The sequence below is a fragment of the Alligator sinensis genome, unplaced genomic scaffold (assembly GCF_000455745.1).
Source record: "Alligator sinensis unplaced genomic scaffold, ASM45574v1 scaffold611_2, whole genome shotgun sequence".
NCBI lineage: Eukaryota > Metazoa > Chordata > Crocodylia > Alligatoridae > Alligator > Alligator sinensis.
The window spans coordinates 3,349,534-3,360,323 of record NW_005841869.1 but is presented as its reverse complement, the minus strand read 5'-3'; the positions used below and the strand labels follow the sequence as shown (position 1 = coordinate 3,360,323).

General features: G+C 52.6%; 2 protein-coding genes across 2 annotated transcripts in view; one reads left to right on the top strand and one right to left on the bottom strand.

The window, feature by feature from the left end:
• The window catches only part of RPL35 (ribosomal protein L35), a 10,600-nt gene extending 8,457 nt beyond the window's left edge, over positions 1–2,143 (top strand). The window contains exons 2-3 of the mRNA XM_006016955.3: positions 975–1,056; positions 1,912–2,143. Coding sequence (XP_006017017.3) covers positions 975–1,056; positions 1,912–2,061 — 232 coding nt within the window. The 3' untranslated portion in view covers positions 2,062–2,143. The remainder of the gene's footprint in view (positions 1–974; positions 1,057–1,911) is intronic.
• A 1,638-nt stretch (positions 2,144–3,781) lies between these two features.
• Positions 3,782–9,627, bottom strand: WDR38 (WD repeat domain 38). The gene is made up of 9 exons (XM_006016954.2): positions 9,283–9,627; positions 8,277–8,397; positions 7,308–7,424; positions 6,620–6,717; positions 6,100–6,180; positions 5,728–5,847; positions 5,373–5,522; positions 4,688–4,735; positions 3,782–4,181 (listed from the first exon to the last, which is right to left on the bottom strand). The coding sequence occupies exons 1-9, from the start codon at positions 9,625–9,627 to the stop codon at positions 3,996–3,998; spliced, it is 1,266 nt and encodes a 421-aa protein (XP_006017016.2). The 3' UTR covers positions 3,782–3,995.
• Positions 9,628–10,790: the final 1,163 nt, after the last annotated feature.

Sequence of the window (10,790 nt, the reverse complement as noted above, 5' to 3'; positions counted from 1 at the left end):
GGGGTGGCAGGGGGCGGATGCTGGGGCCTCTGCCGCCACCTCTCTGCTGTTACTTATTGACCCCCACGCGAGGAGGGTGGGAAGGGCGCTCAGGAGGTCGCGTCTAGTCCAGCCACCTGCCCAAAACGGCACCGGCCTCGTCTACGTCGTCCCAGCCGAGGCATCGTGGAGCTGGGTCTTAGGCACCTCCGGGGATGGAGACGCCTACATCGTCCCAGCCTAGCGCTGGGACTCGTTTCGCCATGTGTGCAAATGGATGTGCTGCAGTGATGGGCGCTTTTAAAAGCGCCCAGTGTTGCGGTGCGTGCATGCGTACAGATGCCCATGGTTCCTTGTCCTGTCATCTGCCCCCACTGAGACCAGTCCAGCTCCATCCTCCCTGCACCCACCGTGCCGCCGGGAGCTGAAGGCTGCTGTTCAGTCCCCCCTCAGGCTTCTCTTCTGCAGACTCAGAGTCAAGGGAGTTTAGATTCAGGGCATGCCCCTCGCTCCCAGCCTCAGTGGTGACGGATGCCCCTTTCCTTAAAGGATGTGTCCAACCTCTTGAACTGGCCAAACTCTCAGCTTCCATCACCTCTGGTCCCACCTGTAATTCCACACTGGGTGAAAGAGAACTTCCTTGTGTACTCCTGTCATGTTGCAACCCCTCTGTCTTCTGGCGTGAGACACTCATTACATCCCTTTGCTGGAAGAGGAGCTTGGTTGGATGCAATCAGCGTGGATTTGAAAGAGGAGGGGAGGGAGTTTGCTGCTTCTCTGGGGAGAGGGGAGGTTTCAGCCCAGTAAGATGCAGATCACTGTGAAATTGCTGGTACAGTTCCAGCACAGTCAGGAGCACTGCTGGGGTGGCAGAGCCGCCTGGTGTGCATTTGAGCTGCAGGATGTATGGCTCTTCCACAGCCCTCCACAGATGTGTCTGTTTTGAGTCTTTTATGATCTGTGTCCTGAAACCTGTGTGTCTTCACCCTATGCAGCCGGGTTGTCCGTAAATCCATTGCCCGAGTGCTGACTGTCATCAACCAGACTCAGAAGGAGAACCTAAGGAAGTTCTACAAGGCAAGTTCCATTTTGTACTCAATGCTGTGCCTCTTCTTTCTTGTTGTTTTCCAACATGGAGGTTGCTTGGGTGAAACCCAGCCGGTTGTAGGAAGAACTGAACCCTACGAAAGTCTGTCACAGATGTTTTTGTTCAGGCTGAGCTTGCAGCATACTGGTCCCTTGTCAAGGTATTGTTTATTGCAAGGCTAACACCCAGCACTGCTCTGAACTTGGTAGAGGCAGTGTGAATCTGCTCTTGCTAAAGAAGTCTTCTGCTGGGTAGCATATCACTTAACTGGTTGAGTGGGCTTTCCAGCAGGTACAGTTGTAGACTCAGTTCTGAAGTGTGTGCTGCTTGCTAGCCTTTATTTTCCTGTCTTAAGGGTTCGTAGGGACACTAAAGCAGACTGCTCTAAGGCTGGGAGGTGCTTTATCATTTGGGGGCTTGTTCTTCACTGTTGAATGGGCTTATTTGGAGCAGGTGCTCAGGTGAACGTTTTGAGAAGTGCAGGCAGGCTTGGGATTCATACAGTCAAGTTTTCTGCATTGCGAACCTGACTGGTACGAAAGCAATAGTGATTGGTAGGTGGGACACACCGGCTTGCTAATGCATTAAAGTGCATATCGTGACTCCTAGCAGAGAAGCTAGAAATGAATGGGCATGGATGCAGTAATGTTGTCAGGATACAGCTTGGTCGTCAAACTGCAGGGCTGGCTGAAGATTACCCTTCTGCTGTCTCTTGTGCATATAAGCAGTTGAGTTTTGTGATCCTGCCCATCTTAAGCCTAGCACTAGTGATTACCTATACAGTACCTCATGTATCCCTGCTGTTCCAAAAGTTCTTAGGCTAACTTGTATATTTCTGCAAACAGGGCAAAAAGTACAAGCCTCTTGACCTGCGGCCCAAGAAGACTCGTGCCATGCGCCGCAGACTAAACAAGCACGAAGAACATTTGAAGACCAAAAAACAGCAGAGAAAAGAGCGACTATACCCAGTCCGGAAATATGCTGTTAAGGCATAAACCCCCTGTATGCTAAATATTTGTTAATTATATTGGCATTCATTACTCCATATTAAACACTTGCTGTTGAGAAACTCTTGGATATAGATGCTTGTGTTTAATTTTGTTAGTCAGATTAAGAGCTTCTCAGTTTATGGTACCTTTGCATGGGAGGAAACTCCAGGTAGAAGCCATGGGAGCCATGCTAAGCATCTTTGAAGATGCTAACATTAATTTGCTGTCAGGATTTGCATTATAGTGCTCAGTTTATAAAAGACAGTGTGGAAAGCTATTCTAAAGTGCAGCCTTATACTCTAAGCAAATAAGTTTTTGCAGATATCTTAAATTGCTACACTTTTATTTTGGAGACAAAAGCATTTACGTTCAGATTTTGTTTTTCGGAACTTCAGCATAAAGATTGTGTACTAAACAGATCATCAGAGGGGTGGGGAACCCTCTAGAATCAGTAAACTTACCTTAAGGTTTTTTCTGGTGCCAGTCCAAACAACATCGACACACTGTGCATGGAAAGTAGACAAACCTTGCAAAGTGGGTTTCACTGAAATTGAAGACTGTTCTTTGCCGGAAGCTTATTCTGAGCAGGGATTTTTGTACATCTGAGTTCTTTTTTCTGACAAGGGATTCTAGATCCACTGCTAGGACACCAAAAATGTCTGCACTGACATTCTCATTATCTACACAATGCTGTATTTATCACTTTAAGCCATCTGGTGCCCAGTTGGAGCCATTTACAGATGATCAGTAGTGACTGCAGCGTTATCAGTAGTGCTTGGACTATCAGTAGGACTCTTTCAGCAGGTGTTTGAAGTGTTGCTGGGCTGGCTGGCTTTCTGCAACCTTAATCTTCAATTTACAGGGTCGGGCTCCCTCTGAGAGAATAATGCAGGTTGATGAGGTCTTTGTAGCCTCTGGCAAGCTGTTCTTTTTCTTTTTCTTTTTCTTTTTTTTTATTTTTCTTTTTTATACAAGGTTCAGTTCGCTTTTTTGGCTTGACAATTTATCGTTACCTTGAACTTCAGTCCTGTGAAGATGTGATAATATGAAACTTGAGCGGTCTGTACTGAGGCCTTGTAACATAAGTTGTCTGGGCCTCACCTTTCATGGGATTCACCACAGCCTCTTTGTCCATCACACATTTTTTATTATTCAAAATGTGGATTATTGCGCACACAGCTGGGTGGACATGGTGGGGGGAGACAAAGTATAGGTATGATCTGAAAACCAGACTTTGAGATCAGGTATTCTCTGCCATCTGCAGACTCCTTTCTGTCCTGGTTGTGTACACTGCCCACCCCCTCTGCCAGTCCCTCACTCTGGGTGCTAGCTGGAGGGATTTTGCATGCTGCTTTCAGGTCCTTGTGTGAGAAGAATGATTGGGCTTGTATCCGGTTACTGTGAAGTTACAGGAAGACAATTACAGTTTTATGGTGCAATCTGACAGTGAAAGGCCACTCTTCAGCTTTTCACCCCTAAATGTAGTTCCCCAGGTGAATAACTGGTAGTGTTTTGTACTGAATTACCACTTTGGATGCATTAGTTCATCTACTGAGAAGCTAGTGGTCCTCTTTAAACATTAAGTTGGAGCTAAGAGGCAGTTGTCAGGTTGCTTTCACATCGTGTTGTTTTGATATCCAGTGCAGTCCCAGTTGGTCCATGTTTCAGGCACGTGTTCAACTTTTAGTAAGCCTTAGCAGTGCTTTTATTACTCGGTGCCCTTCTACTCCTGTGTATCCCCATGTAGGAGAAGACATTGGACCCAGATACTCAAGAAGGACCCATGGGATGTCATAATGCCACCAGGGGGTTATCCTGGGGTTTAGAGCTGTGGTCACTTGGGCAGCAGCATGTCACTGTTAGGTGGACTTGTACCAACCTGCCATGGGCAGGCTGATCATTTGCTCTCAGGAACTGGCTACGTCTGATAACATCCCTTTCTAGTTCTCACTTGGCACTTGACCATTTCCTTTCCCTATTGAAGCAGGATGGTTTAGCCCTTGCACTGTTCTCCAGGTTTCCCTTTTCGCCTCCTGCAGTTGATGTTCATCATGGCCAGCAGCTCCTGAAACTAGAAGAGCACCATCTGGGCTGAAGATGCAGCTAGAGGCTTGATCCAACATCACCTGCCAATAAAGACTCGGTTCAGATTCAGAGAGATGTTCCTGTTCCTTAAAGCACTATTTCTAGGGGATCTGGAGGGCCATTGTAATGATCTGTGGTCTAGAGCTTACAGCATTGCCTTCTGCAGATAGAAATATGTCTTGGGCAATGAAATTCTATTGCTGGGCTTATTGCCCCACCACCTCCTGGTGGCCGGGGGTGCATTATTGATCGTGCATTTGTGGAGTGCCTTGTGCATGGAAGCTGCACACACACACTTTTAGTTGTAGCCTTTGCAGTAAAGCAGCAGTTGTTGGCTAGTACACAGCATGATGCTGTTGGGGTGGGGGGAGAGAAAGCTACCTATTCCAACTCAACCATCAGGAGCTTATGGAGACAAAGCTCATGGTCCAGTTTGGAACATGGGCAGTAAGATGGGTTGATATATGTCATAACAAATGAAGTTTAGCTTTTGTTTGAGTGACATCAAGTGTTGGTAGAAAGTTGGCTTGGTTAAAGTAAATGTTACCTCTAAAGTTTCTATGCACTTCCCTGTTCTGCAGTCCCACACTTTCACCTGTAAAATGCAGAGCCAATTAATAGTTTGCTTTACAAAAACAATTGATCTTTCTTCTTCAGAGCAGTGAGCTGCACCTGCCGCTAGAGAGGTTCCCTTCAACTCTAAAGTATTTGAAGAGGCTTAAGGTGCTGTGGAAGTAAAACAGTGGGCAGTAATGTGCCCTTAACATTGTGTGCCAGAGGAACTCCGGATTTCATGAGACACCCCCACCCGTCAGACAGAGAATGACTAATTTGCAGAGAAATTCATTTCAGTGCAAGCTGGTTTCCCTGCTTGTGGAGGTTTTGTAGCCTAAAATATGCTAACTAGAGAGAGGGTTGGTTCAGCATGTGCCAAAATGCATGCCAGTTCTTAAGCAGTCCTGTGACATGGCATTGTGAGAGGGACAATAAGATTACCCCACCTTTGCCCATCTGAGGACTGCATTGCTAGCTGGCTAGGAGCCAGTGGCCTGCCCCTGCTCTGTTGTGTAACAAAGGGATCTAGCCTTGCAGGGGCACAGGGTTTGAGCAGCCAGGGTGCACACGTTAAGGAGTGCTGTATGATGGGCCTCTTAGTCCTCAGAGCCCATATTTAGTAGTCAGGACAGGCAGTATTGCAGCAGAACTCTGCTTGCTCCCTCTGCTGGGGTTACCATTTCTGAATAGCCTGCAGTGGCCAGCAGCAGTCCATCCCTGGAGAAGGATACGCTCTTCACCCAGGATGAATGCCCCTCCAGGAGGAAAACGAGCACCCCGCTGCATGGGTTCCAGACCCGCACGGTCTTGTCCCACGAGCCTGATGCCTGAAAGACAAGAGCAGAATAAGGGGTGCTGGAGATGCGGCATAAGAGGTGACAAACCCAGAGATGAGCAGGCACGCTCTAACTGGATTTTGTCTGCTCTGCACAGGTGGGGGAATGTGCTCTAAAAGCATCCTCTCTGCAGTGTGCTCGTGTTTGCAATCATTCAGAACAAAAAAGCAAGCTAGAGAGGGCTCTCAGCTCTTACCAGCATTCCTGATGCAGAGAAGCAAACACAGCTAACGTTGCCCCGATGTCCTTCTAGAGTGTTATCTCCATCTGTACACAAACTCCAGACTTTAACTGTACAGTCCCAGGAACCAGTTGCCTGGTAAGAAATGAAAAACAGCAATTCCTGCCAAATTTGCACCACCCGGATGCAGCAGAAGCCTCAGACAAGAACAGAAACTGGGCTTATAGCGAAATCTCTGAAATTACAGCTGTCAGATGGTTGGTGATACATGCAGCTAAGCACCTAGTGGGCAGAATCTTCTATTGGAAAGCTTTCATGCTGTGAATCGCTAATGTACCACTCATGCCAGTAGGGAGAGGAAGATGACAGGAAACTGAAATTAATTACCAGGTACTGCGTGTTCAGGGAAAAGTCGCAGCTTTGGATGACGTCACGGTGCCCAGAGAAGAGCCTTAACATCTGACCTAACTGCAGAGATGAGAGGGGAGCAGCAGCTGGCAAGTGGCGCCTATAAAACATTTTGTGCCATCGCTCGAGGGGTGAGCTGTACCTCCCGTGGGCTGGCTTGGCCCTGCGAGCTCCCGCTGTGTCTCAGGGAGCTGATCTGCACTGTGCTCTGTTTTGCGTGGTAGTCCACGTGCCTGGGAAACACCTCTGAACAGGGCAGAGGATGCTCAGGGTTTGCCCTCTGAGCAAGTGACATGACGGGTACTTCACTCCCCCCAAAGTCCTGCCCTCCCGTGTCCAGCCCAGTCCTATACAATGGGGAATATTGGGGATTGGGGTAATGGAGGTAGTTTCCTTCTGTGGGTGCAGGTAGGAGAAATGGATGTCGAAGGAGGCCTTTTCCGTGGCCTCCGGGCATGAAGCAGGCAGGGCACAGCAGCCGCACTGGAGCCCGCTCTACCTGCGTGTCCCACAGGATGGCCATGTGGTCCCAGCCTCCTGACAGGAGCTGCCGGGCATCGGGGCTGAAGCGCACGGTCTCCACGCTCTTGCAGTGACCTGGAGAACACCAAGGGGGGAACTGTGTGGGCCGTGTAACAAGCCAGATGCTGTCACACGAATGGAGCAAGGGAGCTCTGAGCACAGGGTGGCAGCTGGGCTTGTTGACAGCTCTGTAGGAGCTCACGTCATGGTAATTAACCACATTAGCACCGGGGGAAGCTGAAGCCTCTCGGCTGCTGGAGCAGCTTGGACTTTTTCTTCTGGTACCGCAGCCTTTTGGCTTTGCTTTCCAGGCCCCTCTGTCCTGTCCATGCCTGCACTGATGGCTGGGAGCATTTCCCTACCTGTCTGCTGCAGCTGCCCCCTGCCTCTGGACTCAGCTGAGCTGCCCCTGGCTGGGCTGGTGTTTGTCCGGCTCCATGGCTGGGCTGGAGAACACAGTTGTCCTTCTTGGGAACCCAGTTTGGCTGCAGAGGGCCCAATCCTGCCTTGCATGCACCACTGCTGTTCTCCCAGAGGCCGCTGGGGTTCTGAGCAGTGTGGGGTTCGCTCCCCTATCAGCCCAGCACCCTGCCCTTTGCTGCAGCCTCTGTGGGCACCCCAGCTCCCTCCTGACACTGGCAGCCCCAGATCTCTTATTCACGCACCTTCCAGCACGTGGACGCACTCAGCGGTCACTGTGTCCCACACTCGAACCGTGCAGTCGTGAGAGGCGCTGGCAAAGAGGGCGCAGTCTGGAGAGAACCTGCAGTCTTTCACTGGCCCTGTGAGGAGGGAAGAAGGGGGGTGAGATGCATGGGGTTGTGTTTGGGTCCAGGCAGTCCACACAGCTGCTTGCAGACTGGACCTCTTTGCAAGGCAAGATGTTGGGGATGACAAGTCCAGCACTTGGAGGTGACAAGGATGAGCAGTCGCCTCTTAGACCTGGACTCGCTGTAGGCTCCATTTGGCGTTGAAGGGGACTGTGGCTGCAAACCACTCCACTTCATTCAGGCAAGGTGCAACTGTGCAGCTCCTTGCAAATCCTCGCTGCCTGTGGAGGAGCCCCACTGGGCTAGTCCATTCCTCTCATTCTGAAGGTTATCTCCGTCCCTGGCAGGTCAGGCTGTTGCTGGCAGTCCAGATACCACGGGGTAACGGGAGAGCAAAGCAAGGCAAGAGCAGAGAGCAAAACACAAAGAGAAGGCCCAGCTGGAAAGCCCTTTCTTTCTTTGTTGGATGGATGGTTTGGGTAACATATAGGGGCTAGGTTACTGCTGGTCCATGGACCCTCATGCAAACTGACACCACCCCAGTGCTGGGCATCCTAACGTTGTAGCCGGCGTGTAAAGGGGGTATTTGCTCAGTGGACACATTGGGTCTTTTACACACTAGAAACCACCTGGAGGTACTTGGCGCCTTCACAGCACAGAGATAACATTAATCCTTGCTGTCTCCCTGTGAGTGGGGTCTGTGCAGGGAGGCTCAGGGACTGTCCCTGCCGTCACGCACCTTCAGTCTTCGCATGGGCTGGGACCTGGCAGCGAGTCAGGGCCAGAGGCAGCCTGAGCACTGCAGAACCCTGGCTCCCTGGCACTACCCACTGTCTCCAGGCTGCGTACGCGCGTGCTCAGTACCTGCGTGGCCGGTGACTTTGCAGAGCAGCGCTCCAGTTTTAGCATTCCAGAGGAAGAGCCTGCTGTCGTCGGAGGCAGTCAGGAGGTGCTGGCAGTCGGCAGAGAAAGCGCAAGCATTGACCTGGGGAAACAGAGCAAGCAGCGGGCTCCTTGGAGTGGCTCACCAAAGGGAGAAGCTGGCCTGGGAAGGGACGAGAAGGACCCTAGGTGCTGTGCACGGCTGCCCCAGGGCAAGTGGGCTCCAGCGGGTCTGAGTCGGAGGAAATGGAGCAAGGACAGGAACAGGCCAGCCAGTTTGTGGCTGTGAGGTAATGGGGTTGCAGCCACCTGAGCAGACTCCTCCGGGACAGCACTTGGACGGAGGGAACATGGGCTCACTCAGGCCAGATCTGGAAAGCACCACAAGCATGTCCAGGACCAGGCCAGGACCGTTTGCCACTTCCACCTGGTTTGAGATGGCCTTGTGGTGGCCTGGGGCTCCCCCTGGTACGTCTGACCCTGAGGTCGGGGGTGACTGAACCAGAGCCATCCTTCCAGGCTTGATGAGACATGGGGAGTTACCTTCCCCTTCCATCCCTTTCTTTAGTTCCCCCCCGCCTAGGGGACCTTGAGCCTGAAGAGCCCCTACCCTCATCTCATGGAGACTCGTGAGCACACCGAGGCCAACAGCGATTCACTCCCTGCTGGGGGTAGCCCAAGTGCCATCTGCAGCCAGGGCAAATGCACCCCAGGGACCCCTCCTGTGTGGTCCGTGGCCCCCCTGCTCTGGCTCGGACCACTGCTCCCAGCCGGCGTCCCAGAGCCCTGGTCTGAGCACCCATGGCCGCTTTACTGGAACAACCAAGGCAGCCGGTCCTTTCAGTGCGTGTCTTGGAGCTCCTAGAGAGAATCCAGCATTGCCCACGGATGGGGGAAGGCTCTAGAAATCTTTGCTCTAACTCTCAGCACTGCATCCATTTTCCAGAGCAGCTCAGGCCCACGAGCGCTGCTGCCAGCCAGGCCTTACCTCGCCTTTGTGCCTCACGAAGTACGTCACATCCAGCACAGCAAAGCGCTCGGAGAGGCTCCTCCACATCTCTGCCTGGCTTCGGGCGCGGCAGGGAGGAATAGCTGTCTGCTGCTTGGGCAGCGAGCCTGCTTCTTCTCCCCAGACCGCCCAGCCTGCCACGGGGGGATGGCAGCAGGGTCTCAGCTCATGCAGGAGCCTCTTGCAGGAGGTCAAGAGCTGGTTTAGGTCGACTGGTGTTCGGGACGGGCACTGTGTACAGAGACGCCCGGCTGTCTCCTTGGTGACACAGGAGCGAGTTTGCATTCTTCTGCAGGCCGACGGGTGGATTAGCAACCGCAGCATGCCTGTCCTTCTCCGCACCCCTTGAGAGAAGCACCTTCGGAGGTTCGTTCTACATGCAACGGCCGGTTGCTGCAGGGTCGCTTCACGGCTTCAGTCTGTAAAGCAGAGGAGTGCATCTTCCCGCTTAGAGCAGTGCTAACGTGCTGCTCTTTTCAGCGTCAGGTCAGTGTAAATGCTCAGGCTTCCACCCAACTGAGCCCATCCATTTGCACACGTGAAGCTCGTGCACTTTCACAGCAGCAGAGGGGTGAAGTCCTGGCCTCGTTGAAGCCCCACTGATCCCTGGCGCTGACACTCAGTTCAGAAGGACGCGGACAAACAGTGCAGGAAGCTCGTGCCTGTTGCTTTCCTGTGACAGTCGCCGTGCCCGCTGCACTCTCTGTCTTGGTCCCAGGTGGCTCTGGCACCGAACCTCCTGGCAACGCACCCGCTTCACCAGGACGATGGACAACACGTATCCAGGCAGTAAAACCATCGCCCCGATGGAGCTGGCCCGGGGCACTGCAAGGAGCTGCAGTTTCAAGGAGAATGCACGAGGGGGCATGAGAGGCCTGAGCATCGTGCGGCTCGGGGGCCTGTCCTGGCTGCAGTGGTGAGTCCCTACCTGGTCTCAGGCAGGAGATGCGGGTCGCTGCTGCACATGCCAGCTGGAAGCGCAGGCAGGCACCGGGAAGTGGGTGGCTCTGGGTCCCAGGTCAGAGACACCTCGTGCAGGGACGGAGGTCAAGACACTCCCGCACCGTGCTGGAGCCAGGATTTTGGCCATGAAAGTCCAAGCTGAGCATGTCCAATGCCACCTGCACTAGGGGGTCTCCACAGGGACCTGCAAATGCCTCTGAATTCATTATAATCCTCCCAGACAGCTCCACTCCCACCTTGCTGATGGGAGACACAGAAAGGAAATGGGCCTGCCCCAGGGTCAGGCAGGAAACCCACAGCAAAGCAGCAGGCGTCCAGACCCCTCGCTGTGCTGGAAGGGCACCTGTCCTCCTGGCTGAGAGTACACACTAAAGGCATGAGTGTATCGGGACTGCCTGGCATAGCTCCGGAGCTGTGAGCAGCCATGCGCCAGCGATGCTTGGGGCTTAAAGGCTCCATGCTTTCAGCAGGGACAGGATGGGCATTTCACCAGGGTGGCCCAGTGCTCACAAGCCCCAGCCCCC

What these genes read in the sequence shown, in the direction of transcription:
- WDR38 (XM_006016954.2), bottom strand. Translation starts at nt 9,627, where the DNA reads ATGCTGCGGTTGCTAATCCACCCGTCGGCCTGCAGAAGAATGCAAACT. An exon ending in CCATCCTGTGGGACACGCAG is followed by an intron (nt 6,181 to 6,619) that starts GTAGAGCGGGCT and finishes TCATCTCTGCAG; the next exon opens with TTAGGTCAGATGTTAAGGCT. An exon ending in CTGCAGGCTATTCAGAAATG is followed by an intron (nt 4,736 to 5,372) that starts GTAACCCCAGCA and finishes TGCATTTTACAG; the next exon opens with GTGAAAGTGTGGGACTGCAG.